Source organism: Aegilops tauschii, chromosome 5, assembly GCF_002575655.3.
Source record: "Aegilops tauschii subsp. strangulata cultivar AL8/78 chromosome 5, Aet v6.0, whole genome shotgun sequence".
NCBI lineage: Eukaryota > Viridiplantae > Streptophyta > Magnoliopsida > Poales > Poaceae > Aegilops > Aegilops tauschii.
Window position 1 is genome coordinate 82428600 of NC_053039.3, and position 22967 is coordinate 82451566.

The 22967-nt window shown below is 45.8% G+C and overlaps 1 protein-coding gene and 2 long non-coding RNA genes across 3 annotated transcripts; all 3 read right to left on the reverse strand.

Annotated features, from left to right (window-relative positions):
• Positions 1 to 2221: 2221 nt before the first annotated feature.
• On the reverse strand, positions 2222 to 5797 carry LOC141022582 (uncharacterized). Its single transcript, XM_073498846.1, has 4 exons — positions 5729 to 5797; positions 4728 to 5642; positions 4201 to 4635; positions 2222 to 3697 (listed from the first exon to the last, which is right to left on the reverse strand). The coding sequence occupies exons 1-4, from the start codon at positions 5795 to 5797 to the stop codon at positions 2222 to 2224; spliced, it is 2895 nt and encodes a 964-aa protein (XP_073354947.1).
• Positions 5798 to 6986: 1189 nt separating this feature from the next.
• On the reverse strand, positions 6987 to 8346 carry LOC109778292 (uncharacterized). The gene is made up of 2 exons (XR_002236546.3): positions 7819 to 8346; positions 6987 to 7301 (listed from the first exon to the last, which is right to left on the reverse strand). It is a non-coding gene; the product is annotated as an uncharacterized lncRNA (long non-coding RNA).
• Positions 8347 to 11801: 3455 nt separating this feature from the next.
• Positions 11802 to 12763, reverse strand: LOC120963863 (uncharacterized). The gene is made up of 2 exons (XR_012183607.1): positions 12664 to 12763; positions 11802 to 12556 (listed from the first exon to the last, which is right to left on the reverse strand). It is a non-coding gene; the product is annotated as an uncharacterized lncRNA (long non-coding RNA).
• Positions 12764 to 22967: the final 10204 nt, after the last annotated feature.

Here is a 22967-nt window from a genome sequence, read left to right on the forward strand (position 1 = left end):
TGAAAAGACAAGGCTTAGAAAGGACTGACTACACAAGACAACCACCCTATATGGCCACTTCCATGCAATTTATACAACCCTCATCGTCTGAACACCAGCTCTCCAACGACCTTACTATCCCCACACCAAGCAAGCGGGGGACAAACCCGCATGCACACGCACGGGCTGTAGCGGGAAGAAAATCAATTAGTATCTCACCCGCTTCGATTGGCGTGTGCTAAGGCTGGTCATAGTGGGGAGTAACTTATACTAGTGTCATGCATATGACACTAGTCTAAGTTACTATCTCCATAGTGCAAAGTAACGTAGTTGTAGTGTCATAGATTGCTTCATTTATTAGCTCATAGACTCATTTTGCCTCGGAAAGCGCTATGTTACAGTAACATATTATGTTACCACAAGCACCTCTTTCCTCATTAAATAGTTGCCACATAAGCAAAATTATTTTGGGATGTGTTAAGTTACTACCTAAATTACCCCCACTATGGCTAGCCTAAACCCGCCTCCATTCCTCACCGGGACATACACATTCTAATGGGCCCTCTCGGTCACACCAAGCAGCCCCTGCCGACGAAGCCACCCCATCGTCCATGTCATGGCGATCGTTCCCACCCCAACCTCTCCCCACGAGAGTAAGGAAGATCGAGCCAAGAGAGTTATGGGAGAGGGCATGGGAATACCTAGAATGGCTCGAGCAGGACTATGTTGCTGGCCGCTGAAAGGGCGACCCGGCCTCGCCCAGCATGCGCGGACGAGCGCTCGAGCCTGCACACACGGGCATGACTGAAAAAAAGAGAGGTGATCTCGATTGCGCCCACGGCCCACACATAATGGGCCCCGAGGAAAACGCCCATGTGCAGGGCCGTGGAGATTGGATGTGTCGAAGTGCGCTAGAGAGCCAATCACGTGAGGTCAGGGCGCAACGGACGGCACAGAGGGCACTCTCTCGCGGCAAAGCCCCTAGGAGAGAGATACTGCAACATCCTTTATAGGAGTAATAATGCCATGTGGTTGAATCAGTTGAGGCCGAATCGGATTCTACGAATGTCATTGAATTATGCACTGAGGAAACACAATGGTGGGATTCAATTGGGCTGAGGCCGAATTAGATTCTATGAATGTTATTGAATTATGCATTGAGGAAGCGCAATGGTGGGATACTGGGATGTGGCAACAACAATCTGCGTGGAATGTGTGGATACGACAACGTGGATTGGGAATGTTATCTTTAAGCATAGTTTGCGTCAGGCTAATTCTTTAGCTTATGAGCTAGCTATAAATTTGATGAACCTTTGGGCTTCTTGGTCAACTATTTAATGGACAATATAATTTGTGTTCAAAATCAATAAAGCTAGTCATAATGCCTTCCCTGAAAAAAAAGAAGAGCGTCCGTGTACAGCTGAACCAATCTCATCTGGCTGTGCAACGCGAACTTGGCTCAGCCATGACTCGAACTTTTTTCCAACTAGGATTCCTGGTTTTGGCATCCAAAAATCAGGAGCAGACGTATAGCTGCCGCCTGCCAGGCACCGCTAGGCATCAGACTACTGATGCCAGCACTCTATCAGACCAACAAGTAACCGTTGGATTAGAGCCTGTGGGTCGTTGGATTAGCATGAGGCTGCTTCCCACCTCTCCTCACAGAGTTTCCAAACAAAAAGCTGCTAATTACGTGGGGTAGATAATTAAGTGCCCGCGATTTTAGCTGCCAGATTTCTAGGAAACTAAATCTTGTTTGAAGGAAACTAATAACTGTAGCAGAAATTCTTGCGTGGAGTTCTGCTTCCATGGAAAGTAAATTTAATTTATTTCTAATACTATTCAAAATTGCTTCCATCATAACCGAGATTTGCTTCAATCTAGAAGGAAATTATTTCTAAATGGTTATGTTTCAGCGTATCAAACTATGTTTCCATCGACTGCAGAATTTGATATGTAGCAGAATTTCTTGCGTGGAGTTCTGCTTCCATGGAAAGGAAATTTAATTTATTTCTAATTCTATTCAAATTTGCTTCAATCACAACTCAGATTTGCTTCAATCTAGAAGGAAATAATTTCTAAATGGTTTTTTTTTGAAAGATCCAGCCATAGCTGGCATTGATTTCATTAGCAGAGAGAGGGCGGGAAACAAGTTTGATCAAGTGATCGGTGGGGTGAGATAGAAAAGGTACAGTTGGCCAGCCTAGAGGCTATGCTGGCACAGATGGAATGGGGATATCTCTCACGGCACATCCCCGAAGGGGTGCTCTATGCAGGCTGCTCCTGCGATTCTCCATTGCTCCATGTCACGCCGGCACGCTTCGATGATGGAGCGAGAGCACGGCGTCTTACCGCGGAAGGTGCATGCGTTACGCTCAAGCCATATGTGCCAGCCAATGAGCACAAGAATGGATCTGGTGCCCTTCCTGTCGGTTGGCCTTGCCGCATCCGTGATCAGTCTCACTCTTTCCGTCGTCGTCGTTCCGGAGCTCCAGGTAGCGTGTGCCAGAGAGTGGCAGCCCCGCCAAGACGCCGCCATTGTCCAGGCCTGGATGGCAATCGGGCAGTCCCAGAACAGGTGGGAGGAGGACTCCAAATTTCGCAAGCAGAGTTGACAGAAGTAGCTATTCTCCCAGCCACGCCGCTGCAGGCGATTGTTGCACCACAGTCTGTCCAGGTGGAGCATCCAGAGGAACATCTTGAGCTTCCCAGGTGCCCAGATACGCCAGACGTCCTTGGAGGGGAAGGGTGCCATTGGCGCCTGGAATTGTGCCGCGTAGGCGGAGCGGGCGGAGTAGTGCCCGGAGGTGGCAGCAGTCCAGCGGATTGTGTCGCTGAGGTCATTGTTGATGATGATGCCGATGATGCCAGCTCTCCAAATCGCCCTTGCAAGCTGGAGCACAGATGGCGCGATGCTGCTTGTTTCCCCGTGGCGGAGATCAAGGATCCATCGCCCGTCGAGCAGCGCGTCCCGGACGGACCTGTTCTTGCGGATGGAGCGGGCGAACAGGGTGGGGTAGTCCAGCCGGAGTGGCCTGCCGTCTAGCCAGGGACTTGACCAGAAAGACGCCGTCTTGCCGTCCCCGATGGTGACCGCCGTGTTGGCAGCGAAGAGGGCTCGATCCTGCAGGTTGCATGGTGTGTCCGTGCCGACCCATGGCTGCTCTGGATGGGTCCAGGAGAGCCAGAGCCAGCGCAGACGGAGGGCGCGCGCGAATTTGTCCAGATCATGGATACCGAGGCCTCCGTGGGGTTCCGGCGTGGTGACCGCGCTCCATGCTACCTTGCACTTTCCTCTAGTTGCTGCTTCGTCTTGTGCCCAGAGGAAACGACATCTGGCTTTATCTACCTCCTTGAAAAACTTCTTTGGTGCTCTCAGAACCGTGAGGGCGAACGTCGGCATAGCGGAGAGGACGCAGCGGACGAGCACCCTTCGGCCGGCGATATGCATGAGTCTGCCCTTCCAACCAGCGAGGCGCGCACGAATCCTATCTAGGATGAACTGCAGGTGGACTAAACGAACCCTACTGGTGGTGATTGGGAGGCCTAGGTACGTGATGGGTAGTGACGCCACGCTGCCGCCAAAGTTGTGCAAGATGGAACCGAGGTCGAGGTCGCCGCAGCTAATCGGCACAGCCGAGGACTTGGCCAGGTTGACGTGCAGGCCTGTGGCCTCGCCGAAGAGGTGCAGAATGCTGAGCAGGCATCTACCTCCATCCTTGCGGGGTTGATGAAGATCACAGCGTCGGCATACAGGCTTGTACGCATGCGCACGGCCATATCAGGCAGAGGAGAGAGCTGGCCTGCCATGGTTGCCACCTCTAGAAGACGATGCAGGGGATCGATGCAGAGGATGAAGAGCAGCGGCGAGAGCGGACCCCCCTGGCGCAACCCACGGCGATGGATGATGGAGGTGCCCGGAGAGCCATTCAGGAGGCAAGACGACGAGGATGTAGAGAGCAGAAGTGCAATCCAGTCTCGCCATCGAGCAGGGAAGCCCATTCTTTGGAGGAGTTCAAACATATATTCCCAAGAGATGCTGTCAAATGCCTTGGCTATGTCTAATTTCAGAAGCAGGGCAGGTGTTTTGCGGCGATGCAGGGCTCTGACGGCGTTTTGGACATAAAGGAAACTGTCATGGATGCACTTAGTGCGCTGAAAGGCAGTTTGGGCAGGCGAGATCAGAGTGCAGATGACAGGGGCCAGCCTCATGGATAGCACCTTGGCGATGAGCTTTGCGATGGAGTGAATAAGGCTGATGGGTCTGTAATCAGCCATACTTGTTGCCCCGTCCTTCTTCGGCAGCAGCACAATCATGGCAGAGTTCAGGGCCGCAAAATCTCCCCCAGCTAAGTTGTAGAAATGGTGGAAAACAGCCATGATGTCGTGCTTAATTAGGCTCCAGCATGATCTGTAGAAGGCGCCCGAGAAACCGTCAGGTCCAGATGCCTTCTCAGAGGGGGATGCCTTGATCGCCTCCCAAACTTCAGTTTCTGTGAACGGGTTGTCGATTCCAACATTCTCAACCGAAGGTAGCAGGATGGAGTCCCAGTTGATCGAGCAGGAGCGTGGCCGCCTTGTGCCGAGCAACTGAAGGAAGTGGGCGTGAGCAATGGTGGCCTTGTCGCCGTGCGCAGTGGCCAGACCAGCTTCAGTCTGCAGCGAGTGGATGTGGTTTTTGCGCCTCGGGAGTTGGTCTTCGCTTGGAAGAAGGCGGTCTTGGCGTCACCTGCGCGGAGCCAGGATACTCTGGATGCTTGACGCTTGCGTGCACGCTCGATCGCCGCCAGGCCGACGATCCTGAGTTTGAGCTGCTTGCGGAGGCAAAATTCAGCGGGGGACAGACGGCGTGCCTCTTGGGCTATATCCAGCCGGAGCACAACCTCAGCGGCAAGGTGGAGCTGCACTTTGGCATCACTGAACAGGGAACGAGCCCAAATCTTGAGATCAAAAGCTGCCCGCTTCAGTTTGGTGTTTAATCGTGCGATGGGGCACGTTGACGCAACAGGCCGCTGCCAGGCCCGTTCCAGTGTCTCTCTGAAGCGCGGGAAGCGCGGCCAAAATGCTTCAAATTTGAAGGTGGCCCTCCTCGGTGGGGCAGTGGTGTCAGCCAGCACTAGCGGACAGTGATCCGAGCAAGCAGTCGAAGCAGCCATGAGCATGAGGGAGGGGAAGAGGCTCTCCCATTCGACATTGCAGAAAATCTTGTCAATGCTCACCAGGGTTGGATCTTGTCGCTCATTTGACCATGTGAAGCGCCTGTTTTTGCACTTGATCTCCTTCAGGCCAGCCGTGTCGATCGCCCTTCTGAACATGCCCATGATGCGCCGGTTCAGATTTAAGTTGCTTTTGTCCCTTGCTTCGTATATGATGTTGAAGTTGCCTGCAAGCATCCATGGCTCACCTAGCGGTGGTGCAGAATGGATCAGCTCCGCCAGGAAAGAATCCTTGAGCCCATCATCGACCGGGCCGTATACCGTTGTCAGCCAGAAAGAGGATGAGCACTGCAGGAGGGTGACCTTGGCTGTGATCGAGAAGAGACCCACAGCCCGTGTGTCGATCTGCACAGTGCTCTTGTCCCAGAGGATCGCAACACCTCCTCTTGTTCCAACTGCCGTCAGGACCGCACAGCCATCTAAATGGTTATATTTCAGCGTATCGAACTATGTTTCCATCGACTGAAGAATTTGATTCTAAGGTGAATGAAATTTGCTTGGATGTATACACAGAAATTTATGTATGGATATACATTCAGTAGAACATTGGGATCGATGTAGACAGCAGTGGCGGAGCTTGATACAAATTGCTGGGGCCCCATGCAAAAACCCGAGTATTTAGAGGTGTAAATTGCTACAAATTATCTCATCTAAGCCTCACACAAAAAATTCCTTCGGAGGTTGGCACAAGGCTGGGGGGCAGCGGCCCCCCGGGCCTCAACATAGCTCCGCTAGTGGTAGGCAGCATGAAATAAATCTTGAATGGTTAAGCAGAATGCACAAACAAAAACTTCATTCGGATGCATAGGGAGGATACAGATATGAAGCATGCTTGGCTATACTTTGAAACACAATTTTATGGTGGTTGAGGCATGTAGTGCCAAAATATTGCTGATATAATGCTGGTTTGAAACAAATTGGAATTTTGTTTCCATAGAAATTAAAATATGCATGCAAAAGAATCTGAATTTGCTTCCATAAAGCAATATGGCATATAAGGTAAGCTTTAGTGCCATCTAGCATATGCAGACCAATGATTCAATGGTGGCATGTGTCCTTGCTATGGTGGTCGTGCTTCCTTTTGATTGGATGTGCAACATAACATAAATTTGTTTCGGGCGAAAATAAAAATGGTACTTTTCTATTTGATTTCATCTCTTTAGAGAACTGGAAATTACAATTCATATTGTGTGCCTGAACCTATTCAAGCAACATCTTGTGCAACTTCAGCTGCTACATACCACCAAACATAGCCTCCACCAGGAGCAGAAGAAGCAAACCACTATCCGCACCAACAAGACAAAAGCTTCATATATAAGCTCACAAACACATCAACCAAATCACAGCAAATGGCTTGAAGCTAAAAAGATGACTCTGTTTGAAGCAATATCAGGTTTGGTTGGAAGCATAGAAGCAAAGTTATGGTTGATGAATAACTAAGGAGAACATGTATGCCTCAAGCATATAAAAATGGCATTTAGAAGCAATAATAAATAGTAGGGAAAATCCTAACTAAATGAACAAGAAAATGGCTTGAAAATCTTTCGGTCTTAATATTGTTAGGATAGGAAGCATGAAAGTATATAATGGAAGCATCATGAAAGCATATACAGAATGAAGTAATTGAAGCACAAACTTACATACGAAGTGAGACGCCGGTGCGGGGGATGGGACACACACGCACGCACGCACACATGTTGTCATCTAATTTACATTCAGAAGGCTATGATGCACTAGAAACAAAAATACTTTCATGCTTCCTATCAAAGTGATCCATAAGAAGCACAACTGTAGAGGGGCAATCATTCGATAGATAAGAAGCACATATATGAGACCTAGGAAGCATGGATGCTCTAAAATAGTTTTTTGTCGGTATCAAAGTGGAATCTTGGAACATTGAAAATGGAAACAAATTAAGATTGCGTCCAACATGGAGACACATGTCTTGTGTCACACCCATTCACAATTCACCATGTTTTCTTTGCCCAATGAAGCAAGTTCTCTGCTTTGTACTTCACATAAGCATGTACATTACAATTAAGAAGCATATCCGGATCAATCCTGTCTATTAACCATTCACCGGACCATCGGGAGTTGACACCGAGCCTGCATTCAAATATAGAATCAAGAAGCTTCTGTATAGCAATTTACATACCACCAAACTAAGAAGCACGAACATATTACTAGTTGGGAACAGACCGAAACTTGAATGAAAGCATGGAAATTTGAGATCAGGTCAAAAACTAATACAGTTTGTCTAATTCACATCTAGATGTTTTTTAAGGATGTCACATCTAACCTTCCATAAATATATAGTGCAGCAAGAAGAAATAAATAAAAAAACTAGAATAAAAAAAATAGACCACAAACAATGTCACATCTAGATGTGTCCTAAACATACCTAAACTAATATTACCTCCAAGATTAGAAATCGTATTAACTTGATTCACATGAGAAATTAACTAAAATTCGTAGAAGAAATAGTGATCCATTCAACATAGCATATATCAGAGATACGCTCAACGAAATACATCAAACCAAGCATTGCATCCACCATCCAGAGTAACGCAAACCAAATCAAGTGATGAAAATTGAATCAAACCCAGTTCAGGTGAGTACATACCTGGGGGACGACGGCTGGCATACGCGTGTAGCCTCTTCCGAGCCGAAACGACGCACCAGCGCGGTGGGATGAATGGTGATGAGGCAGGGTCTGGCGGGGAACAAGGCCGGCGATGGGTGTGACGCCGTTGGCGGTGAGAGTAGGATTCAGCGAAGCAGGCGAGGATGGGTCTTTGCACCGGTCACCTGGAGGAGTTGTAGACGTTCCCGAGTTTTGGGGCGGAGCGGGGTGGTGGTGGAGATAGCCGGCGTGACGAAGGAGGTCGGCGACCTTGGGGCTGCGCTCGCCCGAGGGATGTGAGACGGGTTGGATGGTTGGGTCTCGCAAGCGAGATTAGCTCGGACGTGGAGTAATGAGGTACTGGACGGGGCAGGCGAGATTTTCTCGGATCAAATTAATTTGGGCAGTTAGCTTAGAAATATGGGCCGTGGGATTAAAAGCATCAATGGCACAAGATCCGTCTGAAAAAGTTCTCCTATCAGACTACTGAATGTAAGTGTTTCCCATAGCTGCCGGAGTCCGAGCAGATAATTCCGGTTTCGACATAGCCGTCTCTTTTCAATCAGGAATCGGGGAAGCCAACCCCCTATATATGTGTGCCACGCGACGCCCTGTTCTCATCAGATCCGTGGTTGCAGAATGCAGAGCCTTGTGCCTTTGTCATCGCCAACCAGAGCGTAGCTACAGTAAACGACGCGATCTAGCCTTACGACCCTGGCCATGGCCCATGGCTGACTTGGACTTGTGTACGCCCCTGTTGTCAGCGGTGGATTTGGCCGAGGAGTCGAACGTGTCCGTGGCTTACCCGCTGTTGGTGCTTGCGCCGCCGCCAGGTCCAGATCGTTCGTCGTACAAGCTCTTCAGTTTGCCTGACCAGAAGCTTCAAGATGTCACACCGTTGGTGTCGAGCAAGAAGAAGGTATGGTTGGCGACACCGCAGGGCTGGGTCCTGGTCCTGAGCTCCTCCGATTCCTCGTCGGACGATGCAGGGACGTATCTCCTGAACACCATGGACGGATCAAGAATCGAGCTTCCGGTGATAGAACTTTGGATCGGAGTAGGCTAGTAGATCCGGTGAACCTACCTTGTCCAGCAGCAGATGAACTCGAGCTGAAGGCCATCGTGGTGCTGGGGCGCACGGCGATGGCGGAGAGTGGGCGAGGTCGTGGAGCTTCCCGTGAGCACCGCGCTAACCCTAGATCGGTAGGGATTGTGGCAGCGATTAACCTCGTGAATAGCGCCCCGGCCCCACCTCTGTTTATATAGCGCGGGTCACAGGGGCCCACCAACCATGGTTTGGTTGGGCGCCCCCGATCAGGGCGCGAGTCAGGGGCCCGTTCGACCTGTTGGGCTCGAACGGGAGAGAGATCAACCTAACATTCTCCCCCTTGATCTCTACTTTACTTTTAACTTTATACTTTCTGGTTTATCTGTTTCATCACATATTGGTACATAGAGCATGTTTCATCGTCACGGCTTAATTGCCGTTAGAATCATACAGCTACAACATACTTTATGTTCAGAAACAAATTCTGTTCCTTTTGGGCCTATTCAGGAATCATAAGGCTTTCCCTTAAACCCATGCCGGCTAAGTGTTCCTTAAACACATTGGGTGGTAAGCCTTTCGTTAGCGGATCCGCAAGCATATCTTTTGTCCTTATATGCTCGAGACTTATAGTTTGATCCTGGATTTTATCTTTCACAACATAATACCTTATCTCTATTGTTTTGGCAGCATTACTCGACTTGTTGTTGTGAGCGTAAAATACTGCGGGCTGGTTGTCACAGTACATCTTTAGTGGTTTGTGAATACAATCTACCACTTTCAAGTCGGGTAATTTCTTTAGCCATATCGCCTGCCCCGTGGCTTCGAAGCATGCTATGAATTCTGCATACATCGTGGATGATGCAACTATCGACTGTTTGGAGCTTTTTCACGAAATAGCTCCCCCAGCGAGGGTGAATATGTATCCTGACGTGGATTTTCTATCATCTCTGTCCCCCGCAAAATCTGCGTCTGAATACCCTTTTATCTCTAGGGAATCACTTCTCTTGTATATTAGCATGTAGTCCTTCGTGCCTTGCACATAAGGCAATGCTTTCTTTACCATCTTCCAGTGCTCTAGGCCTGGATTCTCTTGATATCTACCGAGTACCCCGGTGATAAAAGCTAAGTCAGGGCGAGTGCACACTTGTGCATACTGTAAGCTGCCAACTGCCGAAGCATATGGTACTGCTTTCATTTGATCGATCTCATACTAGTTCTTGGGACATTGAAATTTCCCAAAACTATCGCCCTTGACTATTGGAGCAGGTGTGGCTTTACTCGCATGCATATTATACTTTTTAAGAACCTTTTCTAAATATGCTTGCTGAGATAGTCCTAAGACTCCATTGTTCCTATCTCGGTGAATTTCTATGCCCAAAACATATGATGCTTCACCAAGATCTGTGATGTCAAAATTTGAGGATAAGTATTTCTTTGTTTCTTGTAGTAGACTAACATCACTACTAGCAAGCAGGATATCATTCACATACAAGATTAGGAAAATATATTTCCCATTTTTAAACATTGCATAAATGCAATTATCCTCAATATTTTCTTTAAATCCAAAACCTTTAATCGTTTGATTAAACTTTAGATACCACTGCCGAGAGGCTTGTCTTAATCCATAAATGGATTTCTTCAAGCGACATCCCATATTTTCCTTGCCTTCCATGATAAAACCCTTGGGTTGTTTCATGTAGACCTTTTCTTTTAAATCACCATTCAGAAATGCCGTCTTAACATCCATTTGATGTAACTCTAAATCAAAATGAGCAACTAATGCCATTATGATTCTGAAGGAATCCTTACATGAGACTGGAGAAAATGTCTCATTGTAATCTATCCCTTCTCTTTGTGTAAATCCTTTTGCCACGAGTCGTGCTTTATACTTTTCTATATTCCCTTTAGAGTCATACTTAATTTTGTAGACCCATTTACAACCTACTGTTTTGGCTCCTTTGGGAATTTCCTCTAAGTCCCAAACATCTTTGGAACTCATCGATTTCATCTCGTCTTCCATTGCCTTCATCCACTTCGATGAATGAGGGCTTCTCATGGCTTCTTCATATGAGGTGGGATCTTTTTCCATATGAACCATTTCTGTGTTATAAACTTTAAAGTCAGTAGAAATAATTGACTTTCTTGGTCTTGTAGACCTTCTAAGGGCCTCAGTTTCTGGCACATTTTGTGCCTCAACTTCTGGCACTTCTTCTAAAATTTGCTGTTGCACCTCCCTTTCATGCTCAACAACGGGTTTAGTCGGCTCCTGACGGACAGGTTCCGGGTCTTCTCCCATAGCTGTCATGGGTGGAGTAGCAACTGGTAGTGAGAAAAATGGCTCCTGAATCATTGGATTAGGTGCATGCACCCTCTTCTCCTCAAGATCAATTTTCCGAGCTACCAAGCTCCCCCTCATCATTTCGTCCTCTAAGAAGACTGCATGTCTCGTTTCTACAAACTTTGTATATCTGTCAGGGCAGTAGAAACGAAAACCTTTTGATCTGTTTGGATAGCCAATGAAGTGGCAACTTACTGTTTTGGGATCTAACTTTGCAATGTTTGGATTAAACATTTTGGCCTCAGCAGGGCACCCCACACCCTGAAGTGTTGTAGGGAGGGCATCCTTCCTGTCCATAGCTCGTACGGTGTTTTGGGCACCGACTTGCTTGGTACTCTGTTGAGAATGTGAATGGCGGTTTTAAGCGCCTCCATCCATAATCCCAATGGCAAGTTGGAATAACTCATCATGCTGCGCACCATATCCATAGGGGTACGGTTGCGCCTTTCAGCTACTCCATTTTGCTGAGGCTCGCCCGGCATTGAATACTGGGTTACTATGCCAGTTTCCTGCAAGAACTTCGCAAAAGGTCCAGGGACTTGTCCATATGGAGTGTGTCGACCGTAGTACTCTCCCCCACGGTCGGACCTTACTATCTTTATTCTTTTATCGTGCTGATTTTCAACTTCAGCTTTGAATATTTTAAATTTATCCAACGCTTCCGATCTTTCTTTGATTGGATAAATATAACCATAGCGAGAGTAATCATCTGTGAATGTTATGAACGAGTCATATCCATCCACACTTTTCACCGAAAATGGTCCACAAATATCAGTGTGAATGATTTCTAGTGTGCCTGTGCTATGGATTGCACCTTTTTTGATTTGTTTTACGTACTTTCCTTTAATGCAATCTATGCATTGTTCTAAGTCTGAAAATTCTAACGGAGGAAGAATTTCACTTTTGACTAATCTTTCTATTCTCCCCTTCGAAATATGGCCCAAGCGACAGTGCCATAATTTCGATGAGTCAAATATTCTTTTTCTTTTCTTTTGTACTTTATTCGACGCAGAAACATGTTCTTTCACATTGCAAACGGAATAAAATTTTTCACGAAGTGATAACAAATAAAGCTCATCATGTAGTAAAGCATCACCCACATAAGCATTATTTAACCAAATGGCACACTTGCCATGTCCAAAATAACATTCATAATTATCTTTGTCCAAGCAAGAAACACTTATTAGGTTTCTATGACATGATGGAACAAATAAAACATCTTTAAGTAGAAGATTGAATCCATCAGCTAACTCCAAGGAGATATCACCGACAGCTTCAACTTCTGCTTCAACTCCGTTCGCCACTTCAATGCGTCTTTCGCTTCTTAGCGTAGTCCGCGTCGAATGGAATCCCTGTAAAGAATTTGCAACATGAACAGTTGCTCCTGAGTCAATCCACCAAGTGGATTTTGAAAACTGTGCATACATGGATTCATTTACAAATGAAACTATATTGTTACCTCTTTTTGCCATGATCGACTTTAGCCAAACAGGACAGTCTTTCTTGTAATGCCCGGTCTTCTTACAGTGGAGACAAGTGTCTTTGTCCACTGAGAAAGGCTGTGGCTGATGCTGATGCTGATAGGAAACTTTTCCTTGTGGCTTTGAAGGAGAACTTTTGTTGTTTTGATTGTAATTCTTTCTTTTGTGACCCTGCACATAGTTGAGTGTACCACCATGTGAGGTTTTGAGTCTCTCCTCTTCTTGAACACACATTGCTATTGTCTTTTCAACGTCCCATGTTCCAGGTGACATATTATAGTTCACAACAAAAGCTTCAAACTCCTTCGGCAGTGAAGCCATGACAAGGTGGACCAGGAGCGCTGGTTTGATCTCCAGATCCGCATCCATGGGCTTGAGCTTTGCTGCCATATTGCTCATCCTGAGGATGTGCTCTCTTATGCCATGACTACCACCTGTGTATTTTTCTGTCACCAGTTGCTCTAACACCTGGGTGGCATATATCTTTGAAGAGCCAGTGAACTGGCTCTTTATCTTTGAGAGCAACTCCCCTGCGGAAGTGCACTCTGCAATGGAGTCCACAATGGCGCTCTCAATGGTGTTCTTTATAAAGGCCATGCATTTTTTATTTGCATTGACCCACTTTTGATTATCTATGAGGTAGGACTGCTCCAAAGGAGCATAGTCCCCTTTCTTTTTAGCCCATGCAGCATCATCATCAGTAGCCTCTCTTACTGGCTCTGTGGGTCTGGCCGGCTGTGGTTTCTCCACAACCCAGTCAAGATCAGCACAAACAAACGCCAGTTCAACTTTCTTCCTCCACTCAGTGTGGTTGTCACCTCTGAGTGTCGGAACTTCTTTTAGGCAACTCATCAAGTGAAAGCCTCCTGAAATTACAATTTAAGTGACATCAATATAACAATCATATGTATTAATCTAACGTTGGTCAAATTAAACATATAATTGTCTATGCAATTAAATCTATATTACCGTTGGGCAAAAATTAGAAATAAATGCACCTTTAAATTTTAATAATAAAATATGATCATGTTATTAACAACGTTGGTCATAAAAATAACATAATCATATTCATTTTAATAATCACTTTAACATGCTCTTAAAAACTTAATACTATGTAAACTTTTATTTTCTTTGTAAAAGAGCATTAATTATTTACGCAGCGGAAAATCATGAATAAAAACTCATGAACTTTTTACTTTTTACAGAAACTTTTCTATGACCGAATAAAAAATCAAGAACTTTTTTAGTTCTACAGAAACTTTTACTTTATAAAATACATAAACTTTTCTTTTTGGAATTTTTTCTATTCTCTGAGAAAACAAAAATTAGCTGCAGCAGAGCCCGCGGCCTGGCCTGCACTCCGCTCGCGGCTGTGGCCTCGTCCCAAAACCAGCACGCGCGCGCCGCAGCGGAAGGAGCCGGCCCACGGCCTGGCCTGCGCGCCGCCCGCGGCTGTGGCCTCGGCCCAACGCTGGCACGCGCGCTGCTGCCGCCGGCCTTCCTCTCTTGCGGCCCAGTGGCCCAGGGCGGGGCTAGGGTTTCGATCGGCAGCGTCGGTTTTGATCGGACGGTCAAGCGGGCCTTGCGCCCGAACAAAACCTGCCCACCGTGCCGTTCGGGACGAAACCTAATCCGTTCGCCCGATTCTTTCCCTCGTCTCTCGTCGCGCCGCTCGCCTCTGGCTGAGCACGGGGATGCGCCCCGGCCGCCCTGTCCGGCCGCCGCCGGCGGCGGCTGAAGCCACCGCGCCGCGCGCCTCCTCTCCCTTTCTTTCCTCCCTGTTCTTTCTCCTGTGGCAGAGAGAGAGCAGCGTGGCTGAGCCCTCCTCTTCCCCACTACGCGCGACGGCGGTCGAGTGGCGGTGAGGTTGGAGCTGCGCCGGCCGCCGGCGACGCCGTGGATCTACCGCCGCGCCGGAGCCCCTCCCCTATCCTTTCTCCCTCCTTTGTATGTGCTGTCTCCATCCACCACCTCCCCACAGAGAGAAAGAGAGGCAACTACCGCACGACGGCGACCTAGATGGACGGACGGAGCGGCTGCGCCCCTGCCGACCCCGTCGCCGGTCGCGCGTTCCCCTTGTGGTGAGCGCGCCGCCGTCGAATGGGTCGGTGGTGGTGTTCTTTGCCCCTGAAAAGGGGTGGTGTTCTTCTTCTCGATGCATCGGCTTGCCGATGCGCATCGAGATCGAGAGGAACGGCGCGGCCTTGCGGCGGCACAACTTTTCTTTGAGATTTCTTTGCCCTCTTTTTGCTGTTAGGGTTCTTGAGGAAGGGGATCTCTTTTTCTTTTTCTGTTTTTGTTTCTTTGTACCGAAATCAACTAGCCCGATCTGGCTGATACCATTGATAGAACTTTGGATCGGAGTAGGCTAGTAGATCCGGTGAACCTACCTTGTCCAGCAGCAGATGAACTCGAGCTGGAGGCCATCGTGGTGCTGGGGCGCACGGCGATGGCGGAGAGTGGGCGAGGTGGTGGAGCTTCCCGTGAGCACCGCGCTAACCCTAGATCGGTAGGGATTGTAGGTGGGGATTGTGGCAGCGATTAACCTCGTGAATAGCGCCCCGGCCCCCACCTCTGTTTATATAGCGCGGGTCACAGGGGCCCACCTGAAGGAAATATGCCCTAGAGGCAATAATAAAGTTATTATTTATTTCCTTATATCATGATAAATGTTTATTATTCATGCTAGAATTGTATTAACCGGAAACATAATACATGTGTGAATACATAGACAAACAGAGTATCACTAGTATGCCTCTACTTGACTAGCTCGTTAATCAAAGATGGTTATGTTTCCTAGCCATAGACATAAGTTGTCATTTGATTAACGAGATCACCTCATTAGGAGAATGACGTGATTGACTTGACCCATTCCGTTAGCTTAGCACCCGATCGTTTAGTATGTTGCTATTGCTTTCTTCATGACTTATACATGTTCCTCTGACTATGAGATTATGCAACTCCCGTTTACCGGAGGAACACTTTGTGTGCTACCAAACGTCACAACGTAAATGGGTGATTATAAAGGTGCTCTACAGGTGTCTCCAAAGGTACTTGTTGGGTTGGCGTATTTCGAGATTAGGATTTGTCACTCCGATTGTCGGAGAGGTATCTCTGGGCCCACTCGGTAATGCACATCACTATAAGCCTTGCAAGCATTGTGACTAATAAGTTAGTTGCGGGATGATGTGTTACAGAACGAGTAAAGAGACTTGCCGGTAACGAGATTGAACTAGGTATCGAGATACCGACGATCGAATCTCGGGCAAGTAACATACTGATGACAAAGGGAACAACGTATGTTGTTATGCGGTCTGACCGATAAAGATCTTCGTAGAATATGTGGGAGCCAATATGGGCATCCAGGTCCCGCTATTGGTTATTGACCGGAGACGTGTCTCGGTCATGTCTACATAGTTCTCGACCCGTAGGGTCCGCACGCTTAAAGTTACGATGACAGTTTTATTATGAGTTTATGTATGTTGATGTACCGAAGGAGTTTGGAGTCCCGGATGAGATCGGGGACATGACGAGGAGTCTCGAAATGGTCGAGACGTAAAGATCGATATATTGGACGACTATATTCGGACTTCGGAAAGGTTCCGAGTGATTCGGGTATTTTTCGGAGTACCGGAGAGTTACGGGAATACGTATTGGGCCTTATTGGGCCATACGGGAAAGAAGAAAAAGGGCCTCAAGGGTGGCCGCACCCCTCCCCTTGGTCTGGTCCGAATTGGACTAGGGAAGGGGGCGCCCCCTTCCTTCCTTCTCTTTTTCCCTTCCTCTTTTCCTATTCCATATGGGAGGTGGAATCCTACTAGGACTAGGGAGTCCTAGTAGGACTCCACACTTGGTGCGCCCCCTCCTAGGGCCGGCCTCCTCCTCCCTTGCTCCTTTATATACGGGGGCAGGGGGGCATCCCAGAGACACAACAATTGATCCTTGAGATCTTTTAGCCGTGTGCGGTACCCCCCTTCACCAAATTACACCTCGATAATATCATTGCGGAGCTTAGGCGAAGCCCTGCGTCGGTAGAACATCATCACCGTCACCACGCCGTCGTGCTGACGAAACTCTCCCTCAACACTCGGCTGGATCGGAGTTCGAGGGACGTCATCGAGCTGAACGTGTGTAGAACTCGGAGGTGCCGTGCGTTCGGTACTTGATCGGTCGGATCGTGAAGACGTACGACTACATCAACCGCGTTGTGATAACGCTTCCGCTGTCGGTCTACGAGGGTACGTGGACAACACTCTCCCCTCTCGTTGCTATGCATCACCATGATCTTGCGTGTGCGTAGGAATTTTTTTGAAATTACTACGTTCCCCAACAGTGGCATCCGAGCCTGGTTTTATGCGTTGATGCTATGCACGAGTAGAACACAAGTGAGTTGTGGGCGATATAAGTCATACTGCTTACCAGCATGTCATACTTTGGTTCAGCGGTATTGTGAGATGAAGCGGCCTGGACCGACATTACGCGTACGCTTACGCGAGACTGGTTTCACCGTTCGGAGCACTCGTTGCTTAAAGGTGACTGGCGGGTGTCTGTCTCTCTCACTTTAGTTGAACCGAGTGTGGCTACGCCTGGTCCTTGCGAAGGTTAAAACAACACCAACTTGACAAACTATCGTTGTGGTTTTGATCCGTAGGTAAGAACGGTTCTTGCTAAGCCCGTAGCAGCCACGTAAAACTTGCAACAACAAAGTAGAGGACGTCTAACTTGTTTTTGCAGGGCATGTTGTGATGTGATATGGTCAAGACATGATGTGATATAATGTGTTGTATGAGATGATCATGTTTTGTAACCGAGTTATCGGCAACTGGCAGGAGCCATATGGTTGTCGCTTTATTGTATGAGATGCAATCGCCATGTAATAGTTTTACTTTATCACTAAGCGGTAGCGATAGTCGTAAAAGCAATAAGTTGGCGAGACGACAACGATGCTACGATGGAGATCAAGGTGTCGCGCCGGTGACGATGGTGATCATGACGGTGCTTCGGAGATGGAGATCACAAGCACGGTGCTTCGGAGATGGAGATCACAAGCACAAGATGATGATGGCCATATCATATCACTTATATTGATTGCATGTGATGTTAATCCTTTATGCATCTTATCTTGCTTTGATTGACGGTAGCATTATAAGATGATCTCTCACTAAAATTTCAAGATAAAAGTGTTCTCCCTGAGTATGCACCGTTGCAAAAGTTCTTCGTGCTGAGACACCACGTGTTAATCGGGTGTGATAGGCTCTACGTTCAAATACAACGGGTGCAAAACAGTTGCACACGCGGAATACTCAGGTTAAAGTTGATGATCCTAGCATGTACAGATATGGCCTCGGAACACAGAGACCGAAAGGTCGAGCGTGAATCATATAGTAGATATGATCAACATAGTGATGTTCACCATTGAAACTACTCCATCTCACGTGTTAATCGGACATGGTTTAGTTGCTTTGGATCACGTAATCACTTAGATGATTAGAGAGATGTCTATCTAAGTGGGAGTTCTTAAGTAATATGATTAATTGAACTTAAATTTATCATGAACTTAGTCCTGATAGTATTTTGCAAATTATGTTGTAGATCAATAGCTCGCGTTGTTGCTTCCCTGTGTTTATTTTTTGTTCCTAGAGAAAAATTATGTTGAAAGATGTTAGTAGCAAAGATGCGGATTGGATCTGTGATCTGAGGATTATCCTCATTGCTGCACAGAAAAATTATGTCATTGATGCACCGCTAGGTGACAGATCTATTGCAGGAGTAGATGCAGACGTTATGAACGTTTGGCTAGCTCAATATGATGACTATTTGATAGTTTAGTGCACCATGCTTAACGGCTTAGAATCGGGACTTCAAAGACGTTTTGAACGTCATGGACCATATGAGATGTTCCAGGAGTTGAAGTTAATATTTCAAGCAAATACCCGAGTTGAGAGATATGAAATCTCCAACAAGTTCTATAGCAAAAAGATGGAGGAGAATCGCTCAACTAGTGAGCATGTGCTCAGATTGTCTGGGTACTACAATCGCTTGAATCAAGTGGGAGTTTATCTTCCAGATAAAATAGTGATTGACAGAATTCTCTAGTCACCATCACCAAGTTAGTAGAACTTCGTGATGAACTATGGTATGCAAGGGATGACGAAAGTAATTCCCGAGCTCTTCGTGATGCTGAAATCGACGAAGGTAGAAATCAAGAAAAACATCAAGTGTTGATGGTTGACGAGACCACTTCAAGTGTTGATGGTTGACGAGACCGCTAGTTTCAAGAAAAGGGCAAAGGGAAAAAGGGGAACTTCAAAAAGAACGGCAAGCAAGTTGCTGCTCAAGTGAAGAAGCCTAAGTCTGGTCCTAAGCCTGAGACTAAGTGCTTCTACTGCAAAGGGACTGGTCACTGGAAGCGGAACTACCCCAACTATTTGGTGGATAAGAAGGATGGCAAAGTGAACAAAGGTATATTTGATATACAGATTATTGATGTGTACTTTACTAGTGTTTATAGCAATCCCTCGGTAATTGATACTGGTTCAGTTGCTAAGAGTAGTAACTCGAAACGGGAGTTGCAGAATAAACAGAGACTAGTAAAAGTGAACAAAGGTATATTTGATATATAGATTATTGATGTGTACTTTACTAGTGTTTATAGCAACCCATCGGTAATTGATACTGGTTCAGTTGTTAAAGAGTAGTAACTCGAAAACGGGAGTTGCAGAATAAACAGAGACTAGTAAAAGGCGAGGTGACGATGTGTGTTGGAAGTAGTTCCAAGATTGATATGATCATCATCGCACACTCCCTGTACTTTCGGGATTAGTGTTGAAACTAAAAGTGTTATTTGGTGTTTGCGTTGAGCATGAATATGATCTGATCATGTTTATTGCAATACGATTATTCATTTAAGTTAGAGAACAATTGTTGTTCTGTTTACATGAATAAAACCTTTATGGTCATACACACCAACGAAAATGGTTTGTTGGATCTCGATCGTAGTGATACATATATTCATACTATTGAAGCCAAAAGATGCAAAGTTAATAATGATAGTGCAACTTATTTGTGGTACTGCCGTTTAGGTCATATTGGTGTAAAGCGCATGAAGAAACTCCATACTGATGGGATTTTGGAATCACTTTATTATGAATCACTTGATGCTTGCGAACCGTGCCTCATGGGCAAGATGACTAAAACGCCGTTCTCCGGAACTATGGAGAGAGCAACAGATTTGTTGGAAATCATACATACAGATGTATGTGGTCCGATGAATATTGAGGCTCGTAGCAGGTATCATTATTTTCTGACCTTCACAGATGATTTGAGCAGATATGGGTATATCTACTTGATGAAACACAAAGTCTGAAACATTTGAAAAGTTCAAAGAATTTCAGAGTGAAGTGGAGAATCATCGTAACAAGAAAATAAAAGTTTCTACGATATGATCGCAGAGGTAAAATATTTGAGTTACGAGTTTGGCCTTCAGTTAAAACAATGTGAAATAGTTTCACTACTCACGCCACCTGGAACACCACAGTGTAATGGTGTGTCCGAACGTCATAACCGTACTTTATTGGATATAGTGCAATCTATGATGTCTCTTACCAATTTACCACTATCATTTTGGGTTATGCATTAGAGACAGCTACATTCACGTTAAATAGGGCACCATCAAAATCCGTTGAGACGACGCCTTATGAACTGTGGTTTGGCAAGAAACCAAAGTTGTCGTTTCTTAAAATTTTGGGGTTGCGATGCTTATGTGAAAAAATTTCATCCTGATAAGCTCAAACCCAAATCGGAGAAATGTGTCTTCATAGGATACCCAAAGGAGACAGTTGGGTACACCTTCTATCACAGATCCGAAGGCAAGACATTCGTTGCTAAGTATGGATCCTTTCTAGAGAAGGAGTTTCTCTCGAAAGATGTGAGTGGGAGGAAAGTAGAACTTGATGAGGTAACTTTACCTGCTCCCTTGTTGAATCACAGAAATCTGTTCCTGTGACTTCTACACCAATTAGTGAGGAAGTTAATGATGATGATCATGTAACTTCAGATCAAGTTACTACCAAACCTCGTAGGTAAACCAGAGTAAGATCCACACCAAAGTGGTACGGTAATCCTATTCTGGAGGTTATGTTACTAGACCCTGACGAACCTACAAACTATGAAGAAGCGATGGTGAGCCCAGATTCCGCAAAATGGCTTGAGGCCATGAAATCTGAGATGAGATCCATGTATGAGAACAAAGTGTGGACTTTGGTTGACTTGCCCGATGATCGGCAAGCAATTGAGAATAAATGGATTGTCAAGAGAAAGACGGACGCTGATAGTAGTATCACTATCTACAAAGCTAGAACTGTCGCAAAAAGGTTTTTCGACAAGTTCAAGATGTTGACTACGATGAGAGTTTCTCACTCGTATCTATGCTTAAGTCTGTCCGAATCATGTTAGCAATTGCCGCATTTTATGAAATCTGGCAAAGGGATAAACAAAACTGCATTCCTTGATGGATTTATTAAAGAAGAGTTGTATATGATACAACCAGAAGGTTTTGTCAATCCTAAAGGTGCTAACAAAATATGCAAGCTCCAGCGATCCATCAATGGACTGGTGCAAGCATCTCGGAGTTGGAATATACGCTTTGATAAGTTGATCAAAGCATATAGTTGTATACAGACTCGCGGTGAAGCCTGTATTTACAAGAAAGTGAGTGGGAGAACTACAACATTTCTGATAAGTATATGTGAATGACATATTGTTGATCGGAAATAATGTAGAATTATTCTGCAAAGCATAAAGGAGTGTTTGAAAGGAGTTTTTCAAAGATAGACCTCGGTGAAGCTGCTTACATATTGAGCATCAAGATCTATAGAGATAGATGAAGACGCTTGATAAGTTTTTCAATGAGTACATACCTTAACAAGATTTTGAAGTAGTTCAAAATAGAACAGTCAAAGAAAAGAGTTCTTGCCTGTGTTACAAGGTGTGAAATTGAGTAAAGACTCAAAGCCCGACCACGACAAAAGATAGAAAGAGAATGAAAGTCATTCCCCATGCCTTGGCCATAGGTTCTATAAAGTATGCCATGCTGTGTACCAGATCTATTGTATACCCTACACTGATTTTGGCAAGGGAGTACAATAGTGATCTAGCAGTAGATCACTGGACAGCGGTCAAAATTATCCTTACTGGAATAAGGATATGTTTCTCGATTATGGAAGTGACAAAAGGCTCGTCGTAAAAGGTTACGTCGATGCAAGTTTTGACACTAATCTAGATGACTCTAAGTCTCGGTCTAGATACATATTGAAAGTGGGAGCAATTAGCTAGAGTAGCTCCATGCAGAGCATTGTAGACATAGAAATTGGCAAAATACTTACGGATCTGAATGTGACAGACCCGTTGACTAAAATTATCTCACAAGCAAAACATGATCACACCTTAGTACTCTTTGGGTGTTAATCACATAGCGATGTGAACTAGATTACTGACTCTAGTAAACCCTTTGGGTGATGGTCACATGACGATGTGAACCATGGGTGTTAATCACATGGTGATGTGAACTATTCATGTTAAATCACATGGCGATGTGAACTAGATTATTGACTCTAGTGCAAGTGGGAGACTGAAGGAAATATGCCCTAGAGGCAATAATAAAGTTATTATTTATTTCCTTATATCATGATAAATGTTTATTATTCATGCTAGAATTGTATTAACCGGAAACATAATACATGTGTGAATACATAGACAAACAGAGTGTCACTAGTATGCCTCTACTTGACTAGCTCGTTAATCAAAGATGGTTATGTTTCCTAGCCATAGACATAAGTTGTCATTTGATTAACGAGATCACCTCATTAGGAGAATGATGTGATTGACTTGACCCATTCCGTTAGCTTAGCACCCGATCGTTTAGTATGTTGCTATTGCTTTCTTCATGACTTATACATGTTCCTCTGACTATGAGATTATGCAACTCCCGTTTACCGGAGGAACACTTTGTGTGCTACCAAACGTCACAACGTAAATGGGTGATTATAAAGGTGCTCTACAGGTGTCTTCAAAGGTACTTGTTGGGTTGGCGTATTTCGAGATTAGGATTTGTCACTCCGATTGTCGGAGAGGTATCTCTGGGCCCACTCGGTAATGCACATCACTATAAGCCTTGCAAGCATTGTGACTAATAAGTTAGTTGCGGGATGATGTGTTACGGAACGAGTAAAGAGACTTGCCGGTAACGAGATTGAACTAGGTATCGAGATACCGACGATCGAAT